Raw genomic sequence first — 15,943 nt, 5'->3', positions numbered from 1 at the left:
GCCGCCGTTGCTTGCCCACATTCACCGCTCCATGTCCCAACGCCTCCCGAGTCTGGACGCACTGTTCGCGTCGTATTGTGTTCCGTCGCCGGTGACCGAGATTGTTTGCTGAACACGGAGCTGCTCGCCCGTCCATCATGGTGACGCCGCCGACTGCCCAGCAATGGGAGCAACACCGCTCCGTCATTGTTGACATGTACTCGCGCCGGCCGTTGAAGGCGGTCCGGGCGCATATGAGGGAGACGTACGGGTTCTTGGCCACGTGAGAGATATTTCTACCACCGGTTCAATGCAAAGTACTTATTAGTTCTTCAGGGATCGTATGTTTAAGGGTCGCTTCAAGACGTGGGGAGTCGAAAAGAACAGACGGCATAGACGAGATGCGGGGGACGGTGGGCCAGACAGCCGAGAACAATCACCCGCAGGACCATCACAACCACCTCCCTTGCCAAACGACCTCGACATCCCTTCTCACGATAGCATCATCCCTCGCCGACTACCACCAGACCCCGCCCGTGCGATAACACCACCGGAAGAGTCCCCAATAACCAACGATGCCGCCTCCGAATACTCGGAAACGCTTTCTCCCCGTCCACAACCTTGGCCATTGACGCCGGCAACTACGGTAGGGGACCTCTCTCCTACCGGCTCTCAAGATGGCGAAAACCTCACAACCCCACAGACATGCCAAGAGATCGTGAGACTAGCTAGCGAAATACTCGCGACACTAGTTGCGGAACGTCGAGACAGGCCAGCGCCCGATGATCACGTCGATATATATCAAAGCCTCCACTCCAAACTTCGATTCGAAAGTCAACTACGCAGCTCTCTGGTAAATCGTCAACTAAAGGTGGGGGAATGCAAAACTGTTGCCGGTAAGACAGTCGAAGAGATGATCACATCATTCCACGCGACGGTACCAATCGGGGTCTTAAGCACGTTGAACCAGATAACGAATTGGACTACGATCCAAGAGCTGGTTACACTTTTATTTGAGACTTCCCAAACAAATCCTGGGACCCACCATGATTTTGCCCAGCTTATACGAAAGCTTCGCCATCTTGTTTTTATCACAAACCACGAAGAATTTCAGTCGTCAATGGAACAGATTTGCTACCGTCTTGAAGATAGAGTAGAAGAGACCCTGGGCTCGATCAGTCTCGTCGGCTTTTATCTCATCCTTCTACTCAACGCAAGAAAGGCTAAATCAATCCACAAGACGGACAATAAAATCCGGAGAAAATCTCTTGAGATCACCCGACACGTTACACTACACCACGAAGACCAACCAAAGGTTGTGCTGGATTTCCACCGATACGTTATTGCGTATCTCTCAATAGTGGCACCTGGGGAGAAGGACGTCTTGGATATGGCGGAGGTGTTCTACAAACGCGCGCAGGAATACTTTGATTTGAACGAGCACGTGGAGGGGTCACACGCGAAGCTCTACTACGGGTCCAGCTGCGCCTACTTGGCGGATTGCCGCTACGTTCGTAATAACACGGAGGACCGCCACCAAGCTCGCAGTCTTCTTTTCCAATCCATATGGTGTTATGCGAACGCTCCGTGGGCCAACAGAGCAAACGCTGAACGTCAAATGAAGAAGTTGAGGGAATGGTGCGAGGAGGCGAACGATACGGAGAGACTGGATATGTTGCGGGGTATTGAAGATATGATGGAAGAGGAGGCTCGCCAGAGAGGTGGTCCTTTGATCCCTAGGGCAGCACCAACTTGAACAGACGCACCGACTTCAAGCCGCATGAGCATGGCCTGAAGATCCAGCAGTGTGATATCGAAAACTTCATGCTAACGCCTCTCAATCGATGTTATCATTGTGGACAACCCACGACATGATGCAGAGCATGCCTTGATGAGGCTGAAGCCAAGGAAGATGCAGATCTGGAAGATTCCCGAACGAGGTTGGTCCCACATCTTGAAACAAGCTGTCAGCCGCAAGAAGTGGGTTGGGACTTGCGTCATGTCGCCTTCGCCCCGCCCCTATCTTCTCCAGTTCGGTGAAGTTGTGGGTCTCGGTCTATTCACCGACACAGACCGACACAGACCGAAACAGATCGAGCCCGACCGGACTAAAACGTCCGCATCAGTAATGGGAAGTGCTTCTGCGCTTATCGGATCTCCCAACCACACACCCACCCAAAAAACATTGGACCCTGCATCAGATTTCGATTTCGATTTGCCATCAGTTGCCTATTCATCTCTTGTCTTTGTCGACAAGCGGCCTTTCTGACATCATGAGGGTCTTTGCCGCGATTTGACTTCATCGCTCCACAGGAAAAGTGGTGCTCTTATCTCATCCTCCGCGACCGTGATGTAATTGTGATGTTGCGTCACGACCGCCCACAAGATATCTCATCGAGGCGATTTTGCGGCTGTCAACAAGCTACTTAAGAGAATGCCTTCAGTTGGACAAGCTAGTCTTCCTCCTATTCTACACAATCAAACCATCCGCGATCACAGAAATATCCAATCCCATCATCAACAAACAACATCTCTCGAATCCATAACGTTACTTTCACATCATAAAAATGTCGGCCACCAGAAACATCGACTCCGTCAACCCTAAGCAGGGCGAATTCCACCCCAGCGTCCCTCGCTCCGAGCCTCTTACCACCAAGGGCGTAAGTTCACAATCAACCACTCTCACCTGAAGCGCACATCATTCTAACCCCAACATAGCATGCCCCCGGCACCAAGGTCGGAAACGACGCATACCCTGAGTTCCACGCCCAGGCCTACCCTGCAGGCACCGCACCCCGGGAAAATACCTTCCAGCCCAACGCAGTTTCCGAGACCCCCGGCCAGGCCCTGAACCCCAACGTGGACCCTTCAGGTCGGACGGCGGCTCACGACTTCCCCGGCGCTACGTCGGCTGACGTACACACTGGTCTGGGCAAGCCTGTCCAGGGCCAGACCAGCAACGAGATGCGCGGCTATAATGTCCGTCACCGCGCCAAGGAGAGCGCTGGTCTTGAGGGCGTCGGGGCCTCTGGCAAGGACAACTTCCGCGACCGTCGCCTCGACGTTGGTGTTGCTCCCGGTGCTCGCGGTGATAGCGGCAACCCCGAGAACATCACGCCTGCGGAGAACCTGCCGCCTGTTTCTGCAGAGGCGATTGCGAGCGAACGTCGCTGAAGGATTTAAATGAGGCAAAAAGGCATACTTTGTACTACTAGTTTATAACGTCACGAGCGATGATGACTCTGTTTGGCACATGAACCGGCAAATGGTTTAGATCAGAAATGAAAAAGAATTTCAAGCCATGTTTTATTTCGCACTCCCAAATTCTATCCCGCTACGTGTTCCCATTGAATGATCCCTAGATTCCGCCACTACACATTACAAAACGCCTGCAACGTTTGGAAATGCGCAAAGGCCCATCTCTTCTCAAAATATTGGATCATTACGGCCGTATCGGCGGAGGATGACATATGCCAGTAGGCGACAGAAGAACAATGCTTCTTCGAATTTGTTGCGGTTCTGAGGGAAAGGGCGTTTGCTTCAAAACTTGCAGACATCATGCTCTTTTTCTCTGATGAGCTGGGTGAGGCTGTCACCGCTCTTGAGGCGGTCACAGAGGTAGTGAATGTAGTATTGCTTCGGCATTTTGGTGTAATGGGTTGTGGCAGCGTGAAGAGGGAGATACCTGCCCCCTGTAATCGAGGCGATTCGCGCTCTCTTCATATACCCCCATAGGTGGCCATAGAGGTTTCTCTAGCCCAGGCCATCCTGGCCCTCGAATATTTCCCCGTGAGAGTCATACGGCAGTCAACAAGGTGCGCCTCCAGGCGGCAAACTGCGAAGAAAAAAGTTAGAAGGGAAGAAAGATGCGCAAAGGCCCAAGAAGCAAGTATACACAGGCCTGAGTCCTCCACCTTGATGGTGAGAGATCTCAAGCGTCCAAGAGAGGGCACTCCGCTTAGGCGGAAGTCTCAGCCTCGGCGGTGGTGATCTGGGCGTTGGAGGGAGGGGTCTTCTTGAGGGTGAGGGTGATCTTGTTGGCGGAGTCGTCGCCGGTCTGGTTCCACTTGAGGTTGTAGATGCCGTCGACGCTGCTGGGCGTAGCATACCACAGGGACTCCATGCCGCCACCGGAGGTGCTGTCGACGAAGATGAAGGAGCCGTAGAAGGTGAAACCGGAGGTCTGGCGGTCAGTGGAGCTGGAGTTGGAGAAACCGACGTCGTGGGAGCCAGAGGTCTCGCTGGGGATGGAGAAGGGCAGGTTGGACCAGGTGGGAGGGGTGGTGCTGTTGCCAATGGCGGTGGTGTTGGGAGCGCCGGTCCAGGTGTTGTTGTCATTGGGGGTGACTTTGCAACGGTCAGTCAGCATGTTCATGCCAGGGTATGGGCGCGGTGACTTACAGATGACAGGGGCGGCCTGGGTGTCGTTCAACTTGGTGTGGTCGCCGAAGTAAGCATCGCCTATTGATTCTCCGTTAATATCAAAGTAGGACAAGGATTTCAAAAGAAGAGCTTCAAAGCCGGACAAACGAGAACAGGGGGGCGTGCACTCTGAGCCTAAAAGCTCCTATTTACATGCGTTGAGGTATTGTAAAACCCTCGAAAAGAAGCTCGAAATGATACAGTACCGGACCCACCTCCAGAGGAGAACATGGCAAGTCCTCCAATTCCGGTGCCATAGGCGTAAACCTGGAAAGGACTGGAGTTGTCAGCCGCGACGGCGCGACGCTCCGAGGAGGGAGCAGCGGCCGCGAGGGCGGCGAGGGACAGAAGAACGGATGCGACGGGCTGCATGGTTGCGATTGTCTTTTTCAAAAAAGTGAAAATGAGAGTGGAAGGTCGGCTAAACGATTGGATGAGGCTGTAAAAGAGACTCGAGGAGAAGAGCGAGAGAAAAGGATGGACTAGGTGAGTGTGGGTGAAGAGGTGGGGTTCCTAAAAGGGAGTTGGCTGAGGGGAGGTCGTGTTGATTAAATAAAAACCGCAGAGCATTGTCGAGTCATCCGTGCAAGCCGCGTCTCCATGCCGGAGTTCCCTATACAAGGTTGCAAATTTTATTCGGGGTTTCTTCCCGGCACGAGCTACCCAGCCAGATGCGACACAACCTTCACAGCTTCTGTTCCTGGCAAAGACGCAACTTGGACTTCGACAAACTTGGGCACGCACATACGCTTTGGTACTGGGCCGATTTCCGCATGTTCAGGGAAGTATGTTGATGAGGCTTAGACTCCACTGTGATATCAGGTGGAGAGGTGATCTAGCATCAATTCTCCTGTATCTCCTGCATGTCCTTGACGCGTCGGTCATTGCCGTGACGGCAACTGGCCAAGCTTTTTCGAAGCTGATGGGACGGAAACGGCCCTGGGCCAACCAGAAAGCGTGGAAGCGCCGTTGTCGTTTATCGGGAGCTAGGCACATCCCGGAAGCGGGGGACATGTCAAGCCGGGAGTGGTGTTTCGGAATGTGGGATGAACGGGGGCCATGCTGGGGTCCAAGATCTATGGGGCTTTTGCGGGTTCTTGATATATAGCAGGGATATTATAGGTCGAGACCATCGCAAAAGGGGGATGGCTTCGAGCGAAACCACGTAAGATCAAGGAGGCTGCGCAACGTGTTCCTGGCGAGGACGAACACCCCCTTCAAGCACAGACAACCTCGCCCGTTCAGCGGAGTCGGAAGTTTCTAAAATCAGCGTCTCGAAGTGGAGACTTCATCGGCCGGGCATGGAGCTCCGATCGCTCCCACACTTCCGGATGGTCGGTCAACCCGGTCATTCACGGCTCAAAGCGTCGACCGAACGGCACAACCGGCCCTTCCTGGATTCCTGGATGTCGGCCCTGTGAGGCTGCAGCGGGTCGAGCCCCAAGCGACTCCTTGACACCCCCCTCTTTGCCCAGCTTCTCCTTGACGCTGGCCCTAGCATTGCGAATTAGTCTATAGCTGCTACGAGTCAGCCCAACTGCGGTTCATTTACACGTCTCCAACACGTACCATCTTACGACCCCGTACAGCCACGCATGGGTCACATAGGGGCATGTCTCAGAAACATCCTTCTTTCGACATGGGAATCATCGTGAGATATTGCCGTGATCCATAGACGCTTTCTCTCGCTGAATCTATGCATGACGATCATAACCTACTGGGGCAAGTCCGAGGAGCTATGGTCCTATGGATACCGGCAAGAGCGGCTCTACGGGAGACTGGAGACGTGAAGCCATTCACTGGGGTAATAGAGTTTTTAGACTCTGTGAACTATCGCTCTTGCCGTGAGCCGGTTGACGTGCGGAATACATAAGCTCTGCGGCCCGTCGGTTGTTTGACTCCATTCCCACTCTCTCACCACCCAGCACAGTTCGCTCTGCGCTTCCATTCGCTCTTTGCTTCCTTCACTCTTTTCCTACTTGTGTCATCCAGTCTTTCTTTTACCTTCTCTTGGCACTTCACACTCCCTCACAATGCTCAAGTCTCTCTTCGTGGCCGGAGCCCTCGCCGGCTTGGCCTCTGCCTTCCCTTCCGCTGTGGACTCTCCCTTCCCGTCCAAGCTCTACCCTCGTGCGGCCTGCAGTGGCAACACTGCCAGCACTCGTTCTGAGTGGTGCGACTACGACACCAGCACCGACTACATGAACACCGTCCCCGACACGGGCGTCACCCGCGAGTACTGGCTCGAGCTCACCGACGTCACCGTCTCTCCCGATGGTGTCTCCCGCTCCGCCATGGCCGTCAACGGCTCTATCCCCGGTCCCACCCTGTTCGCTGACTGGGGTGACACTGTCACCGTTCACGTCACCAACTCCCTGACTACCTCCAACAACGGTACCAGCATTCACTTCCACGGCATTCGCCAGAACTACACCAACGAGGCCGATGGTGTCAGCTCCATCACCCAGTGCCCTCTGGCGCCCAACAACACCATGACCTACACCTGGAGAGCTACCCAGTACGGATCTACCTGGTACCACTCCCACTTCGCCCTCCAGGCCTGGCAGGGTATCTTCGGTGGTATCATCATCAACGGTCCCGCCACTGCCAACTACGATGAGGATCTCGGCATGGTCTTCCTGAACGACTGGGACCACCAGACTGTCGATGAGCTCTACTCTACCGCCGAGACCTCCGGTCCCCCGACTCTGGACAACGGTCTCATCAACGGCACCAACGTCTACGGCGATGACGGCGACTCCACCCAGACCGGTACCCGCTTCAACATGACCTGGACCTCCGGTACCTCCTACCGCATGAGACTCGTCAACGCTGCCGTCGACACCCACTGGAAGTTCATGATTGACAACCACACCATGACCGTCATCGCTGCCGACCTTGTCCCCATCACGCCCTACACCACCACCGTCCTCGACATGGGCATGGGCCAGCGCTACGACATCATCGTCACTGCCGACCAGGCCGACACCGCCGACAACTTCTGGATGCGCGCCATCCCCCAGGCTGCCTGCTCTGACAACGACAGCACCGACAACATCAAGGGTATCATCGCCTACACCAGCACCATCGGCACCCCCACCACCTCTGCCTACGACTACACCGACTCTTGCGACGATGAGACCGACAACCTCGTCCCCTACCTCTCCAAGTCTGTTGATGACGCCAACTGGAACGACCTCGAGTCCGCCACCGTCGGCAAGAACACCGCTGGCCTCTTCAAGTGGTACCTCAACAGCACCTCCATGCTCGTCGACTGGGCCGACCCGACCCTCCTCCAGATCGTCAACGGCACCACCAGCTGGGAGACCGACGACGCCGTCATCGAGCTCTCCGAGGCCAACAAGTGGATCTACTTCGTCATTGAGACCACTCTGGCCGTCCCCCACCCCATCCACCTTCACGGTCACGACTTCTTCATCCTGGCTCAGGGCTCCGGTACCTACTCCAGCTCCGTCTCCCTCAACACCACCAACCCTCCCAGAAGAGATACTGCCATGCTTCCTTCTTCCGGCTACCTCGTCATGGCCTTCGAGACCGACAACCCGGGTGCCTGGCTCATGCACTGCCACATCGGCTGGCACACTTCTGAGGGTTTCTCCATGCAGTTCGTCGAGCGCTACGACGAGATCACCGCCCTCACCGACTCCACCTCTCTCGAGAACGTCTGCACCAACTGGTCCACCTTCCAGGAGGAGTACTCCATCGAGCAGGAGGACTCTGGTGTCTAAATCTCACGTATCTAACATCATCACGAACACATTCATTGGGTTGAGAACGGTTTTCCTTGAGTCTGCATAAAGGGATGGGTTGCGGGCGAACTGGGTGTTTCATTTTGTGCCTTCCACATATAGACCAACTTTTTCCTCACATACACGAAAGGGCTTAATTCTTCAAACTCTTAAGTCTTCAAGCTAGCGGTATGAACTGGTTGCATGGGAAACGCCGCGGGGAGGACGATGAGAGCGAAGCAAATCCATAACTAGACGTGGACAATTCCTGTGTACATAGTTCCGCGCCGGAAACGGCTCGAATCTGCATGTTTGCTGCTAGCACATCTAAATCGAGTTCTTTTGAAAACATTCTGCATATGACGGTGAACATGACTTGCAACTGAAATCGACTTTTACTTCCAACTTGCAGACTTTCAACTTGCGCTAAGCTTTCTGGTTCTGTTTGATTGACATGCATGCCGTTTAACCTTAGAGAAACGTTCAGGTCTTGACACAATGTCTGTGAGAGACAGCAAACTTAAGATGAACCTCTCCAAGTCCAATAGTTCGGACGATTTACAAGCCAACCTCACTGGTCTTACTGGAGATTTATGTTTATTGTTACCAAATTCATACGTTTACTTTGCCTCGTCAAATTTGAATGCTCAAGTGTTTTCACTTAGTAATTAGCATAAATTTTGTATTTTGAGAAATAGCGTAAACATTTTGCACTTGGAAATGTCATTTTGAAGGTTTCCTTCAGTCATATTATTGTTGAACAAAAACATTGAAAATAATTCTTTTTGACACGCAACATGGCATATTCGAGATGAGCAGCGGAAAATTGCAATCAGAAATGTGTAACAAAACTCAGACTACTCTGCAGGCGCATCTGCAGCAGCAAAAATTGTTTACTCGACACTTTTTCACTATCACATACTGATCACTTGAAGCCGGGATGACTCGCTGAGTCTCTCGCCACCTTACCACTTGGTACCTTGGTAGCAAGTGGCGTAAGCCAAACTTTACACAATTCTACATACACGATACGTCCGGTCTCAACACATGAAGACGGCCACATCGCCGACTCTTTGAGAGTTCCGCCTAAAATTGACTGGCGCTACGTTCAGGTGAAGATCGACAATGTCGAGGCACGGCAGACGAAGACCACATATTGCAAGGAAGTTGAGGTGGACGAGATCATTCTTCCCGACGACTCATGACTTCACCGGCGGAGACATCTGAGAACCCACTGATGCAATGGAACAACTGCTGATCACTCCGATTCATTCACCTTGACATGATCACATTACCAAGTACTCAACAACTCGGTCACGGCCCGATTACCCCTCAATGAGGTCAAAGTCAATCTATTGTCACGAGAATTAACAAAGTCTCCAGCTCGGGGACCCAATTCCTCTTCAGGAAGGCAATCTAATCTTCCCGATTACCGATGCCCACATCCCGAAACACTTAAGCTCCCGCGATGAACCTAAAACTACCTTCCAACTCGGTCTTAGCCCCGACCAACGCATCTACGAACCCCAAAAGAGACAGCAATATGGATGCATCCGACCGCAATATACACCTCCGAGAGTCAAAATCATTGTTTTTGGTCGTGAAGACAAGGAAGCGCGTTGTTGTTCATCAATTCTCCAAAGTCAGCAAACAAAAATCGGAAAGGGCAATGTGTTTGAGTCAGTTCCCCTTGAAGCAGTTTAGAAACTCGCTTTGCTTGAAACACAAATTTCCGGGCACTTTGGCAACTCCGAAAGAAGCACCTACGGAACTGGGTCCATCCACGTCCCGGATATGCTTGTTTTTTTCCGAACTTCCGGCCACCACAACAATCAAGAATCAGCCACCGCTCGAACCATCGCCAATGTTGATCACCCACGTGAACCGTCTTGGCAGATTAAAACTTTTGTCGCCACCGGAAAAGTCGATTCAGGAGGGTTTGAGGTTGGTCATGAGCTCTATATCGACGGAAGTTCGGGTTCAATCGTATATTAATTGTACTGACTCTTCTGTTTCCACTGGATGTAACGTAAACAGCCCATATTTGCCTTTCCGCTTTGATACCTCTGGCTGCTTATCAGTTCCCTGATCACTCTTTACCCGCAGAATTAATGGTCAATATGGCAGATTCCGTTTTCGCGGGTGTATCCTACGGTTCGTCTACTGAGTCGTTCCTTGAGTTGTGTCAGTGAATCATTTACAACATGATCAACAATTATGGAAGCCAAGTGGCGAACAATACAACGTAGTAATAAACAAAACATATTATTTCGACAAAGCGTGTTTGGGCAATATCCACAAAGACGACATTCATTCAATATTCACATGTGGTGACATCTTGTCATCATCCCCAGTCAGTGTGCAGAACGGAATGGGCAAATCTAGGCGTTGTGACATATTGATGATCTTGGAAGAATGGGGCATGTGGGAAGTGTGATCGTTGGGGCTGGATGACACCTCCTCCTACTGAGACCTCCACGGGTTGTGGTAGGTAGGCATCCTGGAGGTCCAAGTAGGTGTGTGGCGTCGTTCAGCCCTCTCAATTGAAGTGTACTGTGTGTTTCCTCGTTTCTACGGGAATATCTGTATGCATACGAGGACGACACTGGTAAGATCGCGAGTTCCGTCGTCGTCTGTATCGGATTTGATGAGAAGTTGGCCAGAATGAAAGAAAAAATAATCAAAGAGAGTCACCGTTGAGCTATTTAATGGAACTGAACTGATTTTCTTTTCGCTAGCTTAAGTCTTTACTGAACGGAGGAAAGCCATGTCTTTTTGTCATATCATTTGTTATTGTTTTGCATAGACATTTTCGTTCCGTGACACTGGTTTTGAATTATTTGCCACTTTTCCTAAGCAAGAGGAGCACAGCAGAAGAAATTTAAAACAGGAAATACTCAACAAGTGGCGTCGGCTTGTTGTCATATGGGAAGCAATATATCATTCTCACGCACTTGCTCATTACACTCGCATTGGCCGTTGATCTTGCTGTCCATATAAAACTCCCGTGTCTCGTTCATAAGCTTGATTGAACTACCTTGCTTGAAATACGACACCACGTAGTCAAGATGCAAATCGTGATAATCAGCTGCGTTTCTATTCTTGACTGCGTCTAGTCATAAGAGACGAAGCAAAGAATGGCGGTCATTCGTCACATACTACGGAGATGACTATCGGGTGGTCTGGGAACAGCGACAGCTCTCTGAAGCCAAAATCATCATCAATCGTAGAATCTCCACATTTGACCGCCTTGTTCCATAGGATGTCGAGGAGGCCCGGAACTGACGACTGGCTGCTGGCGAAAAAGACTCATAGTAGTTGTCCAGGTAGTAAGCGATGTTGTCATTCTGACCGCCATTGTTGTCACTAGTTCGCCTATAACATGCTCTTATATGGTCAAAATACGGTATCATTGGTTTAGGTCGACGCGGCTTCCACGTAACTGACGATCTAGCGGTCTGTAGCTCAAACATCCCGTGATATCCGTGGTGCCGGAACAGAACCCGAGGGCTCATCATTGTCAAAATACGCAAACCATTGATCATCAGTCAACAACAAGTCGACAATTGCAAATGCGGTGTTGTTCTCTCCATCGAAGGTTTGTTGTTGCGCGACTCGCATCATCCGAATTCGTAAGCCCCGCGGATCCCAATGTGGAAATCGGCGATGATCCTCATCTGCCTTTACAACCCTTTACAACAATGAACCCTCACGATGAGAGACCACAGTCACCACACGGCCCAACAATTGTGTTTAACCGAGGGCCTATTTTTACTTTGGTGACGACGCACAAAGTCAACCCCTCACGATGCTAATTTCCTAACTTAACTCTACTCACCATTTTCCACGTGTGCGTGCATGCCGCTCACCCGCTCGGCTTGAAGAACAATTCAGCCCCCAATGACCACCCATGGTGGACTCGTCACCTCTGCATTTGCGCCAATGACGTCCGGTCACGAGTCGCCGAAATAGGAGATGGTCAGACTTTGGAAGCTCAGCCTCACGACTGCGGCCCACGTCTTAATAACAGACAGAGTTGTTTCTCCGCTATAGGCAGGGCTGCACTGCTGAAGGTTCCCCGCCTTAATGGCTATGCCCTAACTTCAAAAGAGTTAGGGGAGATTGCAAGCATATTTTCGGAATGTTTGTGCGCTGCTGCGGCTTGCTACTGTTTGGCTCGTTATGGCTTCTCCCCCGCGGCCAACATGTCTCAGCAGGCTCGGTTAGGGCAGAGGTCCGCGAATGGCTGAGAACGTAAGCCCACATCACTTGAAGGATACCCACGTCGCAGAGGCTGTTCAGGGGAAAAGAGATGTCAAGAAAATAAAAAAACGCAACCCCTGACCGTTACCCCTGAACGTTGGGATTGGCTGGGCGATGGAATCGTTCTGGAATGTGGGGGAACAGGCGTCGGGAGCCGCAAAGCTTGGGCGGAAACAGAACAAGGGTATCCCAGTCCATTGCACGTCCCCAGACATGTTTGCCAATGAAAGCCAAGCGGCGCCCCGTAGCCGGCAGCCCGGCAGGGCCAGTTTAGCCGTGAGCCTCATGCTTGGCTTTCTTACTACGCAGTAAGCTTCAAATTCCCCGTGCCACAGAAGCGGGTAACGTAAGATGTCTGACTATCGATTGGAATGTCACTCGCTTGTTACGTACCGAAACCCCCTCACGGAAACTGCGCTGCAAGTCAGTTCATTGGTAGACAACTACCAATAATAGCAGAAAAACGTGGGGAAGCACGAGAGAATATCGGAAAAAACCTGGAAGCATCATGCCAGTGCCGAAGTCGGTCTTGCCCCAGAGTATCAATCTCAGCTTCTCGAATCGAAGCTTGAATGTTACAGATTGATCGGGTGTTTTTCCAGCCACAGACGGAAACGCATAGGAAAATTGTTGCTTCGTCGCATGAATATGCCGGATGAACCCTTGAAACTTTCCAGGACTTTCTCCCACTTCGCGGGAGTATCCCAACTGTCCCGCTGAGGCTGTAGACGTCAAGCGAATGGTGAAAGGTCAAACATCAGATGGAAAGTGCCATCTGAGTGGTTGGGGGCGGCCTCAGCGGCATCGTACGGCGCCCAACTCCCTGCAAACCGTGAGGCCCGTGACGAGGACCTCAACTTCACCGCTTGACATCCGTGATGTCGATCATGTTCTCCGCCCACTTGTGCCGAAGGCTGGCGGTGTTGAGACGCGCGTCGTAAGATTCCATTTCCATCGAAACGTCCATTCTGCGTAGATCGTCAGTCGATAGGCTGCGGAAGTGGTGGGAATAGGAGCCGAAATACTTGCTCACGAAGAATATAAAAGATTGCCTTCGTCGCCCCGAAATCACAACCTTTTCTTTCCTCACCACCAACAACCAATCCAATCAACAGTCTTTCACAAGCATCTTTCCTACTCTCTCTCTTTCTCTCTCTCTTAACTCGCTCTTTCAGCAAGCATCACTCTTTCGCTCATCTTTCAGTCAACTTTCCAGTTTTCTTTAAACACCCACCCAACAGTCAAAATGCAGTTCACCATCGCCACCATTGTTGCCTTCGCCGCCGCTGCCCAGGCCGGCCCCCTCGCCATCCGCGCCAACACCTGCAACAGCGCGCCTGCTGGCCCCGTCAACGCTGACGTCCAGCCTCGCTCCCAGCCTGCCGCGGCCAACGCCGACGCCTGCCAGAAGCTTTGCGAGGCTGACTCCGGCTGCCAGTCTTTCGTCTTCGGCCTTCCCCCTACCGGCACTACTCCCCTCTGCTACCTCTACGCCGTCCCGGCTGCTCAGGTTCCTCCCCAGAGCAACTCTAACCTGATGGTCTTCGACAAGGCTTGCACTGGCGTCCCTACCGCCGCTCCCACCCAGAACAACAACAACGGCGCCGGCAACAACAACAACAACGGCCAGGCCAACAACAACAACGGTCAGGCTGCCAACAACGGCCAGACCGGCAACAACGGCCAGACTGAGCAGCCCAAGAAGCGCAACGTCTGCGGCGCCGCCCCCACCGGCCCTGCTACCAGCGCCCCCAACCCTCTGGTCACCCGCTCCGACATCGCCACCCAGGACGCCTGCCTTGCTCTCTGCAAGCAGACCTCTGGCTGCCAGGCTGTTGAGTTCGGCAAGCCTTCCGCCAACGAGCCCGTCCAGTGCCGCCTCTTCAACGTTCCCGCTGCTCAGCTCCCTGCCCCTACCAACGGCCAGACCTTCGTCGCTTTCGACACCGCCTGCTAAATGCATCGCCAACTCCGAGAGACCACTACTCTCTCCCACAGGTCTCTGATCTGATCGGGGGATACGAAGCGGTTTCCTTGGCCATGGCCTTGCCTACGACTGCTGCTCAACTTTGAGCGAAGCCAAACTCATCGAGGGTGCGAGTTTGAGCTTGGGGGATTGTACACCAGACGCTTGTGATGACTGAATGGTTTCCTTGGTTGGTCTTGGTTCAAACACTCGCTTAGCCTGTTATCTTTCACTATTTGCATAGAAGGTCGTTCATTTGCTTTTATTTCTTAAAGGGTTTCCGAAAAGGACAAAAAAAGGATAGTTAGTGTATAGTAGGAAATATTATAAAATCGTTCGGGGATGGAAAATTTGTTTTCTCTTTTGCCTTTTGCCTTTGTGAATGTTCTTCGCCAATGATTTGCGAGCCTCCCGCTACTTTCGGATTCATTTCACTTGAAATGGGTTTTGGTTATCGGACTTAAACGCTCGTGGGCCTGCAGATGAATCTTTTCCTAATTGAGATGCATCTGGGCGATCCCGATTGCATTAGCAGTTAGTGAACGTGACATACTGATTGAGTTCGATGAAGAACTAAAGACTGAGACTTTTGTGCATTGAGTGTGTCCGTATGAATGACGGTCTTTGGGCCGATCGTCCGTGTTGCTCCGATGCGCAACTGTGGGTATATCGGACATATGTGGAGACAGGTGCGGCATCGAAGTTTCGGAGTGGGGCCGCATCACGGCCGGTCGGCTTTCTTCTCGGTTAGTGTTAAATTGACGGGGTCGTTTTGTTAATTTGCCCGCGCTAAGCCCTTTTTAGAAGGATCTCGCGGAAGAACCCTTCCGCCGCCGCCGGAAAAAAAGCACAAGTACCCAAAGTACCACCTCCGACGCGTGCATCTGTTATAACAACACAAAATCAGGCCTTCTTTTTACCTATCTTTAGCTATTCTAGAAAGCCTCGAAAACGTGCATATAATATCAAAAACGCGTTTTTTCGGGCGCGAGAATAGGTTTTCTAATATTTCTAACATTTAAAGTCTAGTACGCTAAAAAGTTAAGGGCTTTTTAGAAGACTATTTGCTGAAGTGTGATATAAAGGGGAGAAAAAATAATTTGTTAAGTGTAGGATATAGGCGTAGTACTTCTAACGTTAGTAGCGGTACTTCTAACCCAGACCTAGCGATACTTTATTCCGACCGCTAACCTAAAAGTGGTTAGCGCGGGCAAATTAACAAAACGACCCCGTCAATTTAACAGCTACCTTCTTCTCGGCCTCATGTTCGCCCGCACGAACGGTTCGCCGGCACTTGCAGGTGTCAGATCCAGCCGCGCGGAGAAACAAGATTTTGTTAGCTCATTCAACGACACGTGGGGGTTCACCTCGATGTTTGCCAAGCGAACTGTGTTATTTATCACAGAGCGACAATTGGGGGGTTGTTGGAGAAAATTGGGGGAAAAGCCCCAGTTCGACGATGTCGCCATCGGCTTCAACATGTCGTGATCCGACATTGAAGGGCCAACAGCCAATCACAACCAACAGAATTTGTGTTTCATCACCCACTACCGATCGCGCAATC

General features: G+C 51.9%; 6 protein-coding genes across 6 annotated transcripts; 4 read left to right on the top strand and 2 right to left on the bottom strand.

The window, feature by feature from the left end:
- Positions 1 to 137: 137 nt before the first annotated feature.
- CGCS363_v012671 (uncharacterized protein) lies at positions 138 to 1,735 on the top strand (the record flags this gene model as incomplete). Its single annotated transcript, XM_036644520.1, has 2 exons — positions 138 to 262; positions 316 to 1,735. The coding sequence occupies 2 exons, from the start codon at positions 138 to 140 to the stop codon at positions 1,733 to 1,735; spliced, it is 1,545 nt and encodes a 514-aa protein (XP_036490711.1).
- Positions 1,736 to 2,546: 811 nt separating this feature from the next.
- Positions 2,547 to 3,153, top strand: CGCS363_v012670 (uncharacterized protein; the record flags this gene model as incomplete). The annotated part of the gene is made up of 2 exons (XM_036644519.1): positions 2,547 to 2,639; positions 2,698 to 3,153. 2 exons carry the CDS (start codon positions 2,547 to 2,549, stop codon positions 3,151 to 3,153), a joined length of 549 nt encoding a protein of 182 aa, XP_036490710.1.
- A 197-nt stretch (positions 3,154 to 3,350) lies between these two features.
- Positions 3,351 to 3,539, bottom strand: CGCS363_v012669 (uncharacterized protein; the record flags this gene model as incomplete). Its single annotated transcript, XM_036644518.1, has 1 exon — positions 3,351 to 3,539. The coding sequence occupies one exon, from the start codon at positions 3,537 to 3,539 to the stop codon at positions 3,351 to 3,353; it is 189 nt and encodes a 62-aa protein (XP_036491263.1).
- A 398-nt stretch (positions 3,540 to 3,937) lies between these two features.
- CGCS363_v012668 (uncharacterized protein) lies at positions 3,938 to 4,773 on the bottom strand (the record flags this gene model as incomplete). The annotated part of the gene is made up of 3 exons (XM_036644517.1): positions 3,938 to 4,326; positions 4,381 to 4,440; positions 4,617 to 4,773. The coding sequence occupies 3 exons, from the start codon at positions 4,771 to 4,773 to the stop codon at positions 3,938 to 3,940; spliced, it is 606 nt and encodes a 201-aa protein (XP_036491264.1).
- A 1,661-nt stretch (positions 4,774 to 6,434) lies between these two features.
- Positions 6,435 to 8,150, top strand: Laccase-5 (Laccase; the record flags this gene model as incomplete). Its single annotated transcript, XM_036644516.1, has 1 exon — positions 6,435 to 8,150. One exon carries the CDS (start codon positions 6,435 to 6,437, stop codon positions 8,148 to 8,150), a length of 1,716 nt encoding a protein of 571 aa, XP_036491257.1.
- Positions 8,151 to 13,659: 5,509 nt separating this feature from the next.
- CGCS363_v012666 (uncharacterized protein) lies at positions 13,660 to 14,370 on the top strand (the record flags this gene model as incomplete). The annotated part of the gene is made up of 1 exon (XM_036644515.1): positions 13,660 to 14,370. The coding sequence occupies one exon, from the start codon at positions 13,660 to 13,662 to the stop codon at positions 14,368 to 14,370; it is 711 nt and encodes a 236-aa protein (XP_036491258.1).
- Between the last annotated feature and the right edge of the window lie 1,573 nt (positions 14,371 to 15,943).

Source organism: Colletotrichum siamense (assembly GCF_013390195.1).
Source record: "Colletotrichum siamense strain Cg363 chromosome Unknown KSG_Cg363_contig08, whole genome shotgun sequence".
In the NCBI taxonomy this organism is placed as follows: domain Eukaryota; kingdom Fungi; phylum Ascomycota; class Sordariomycetes; order Glomerellales; family Glomerellaceae; genus Colletotrichum; species Colletotrichum siamense.
The sequence above is the reverse complement of the archived record's forward strand: the minus strand, read 5'-3'. Positions and strand labels throughout refer to the sequence as shown.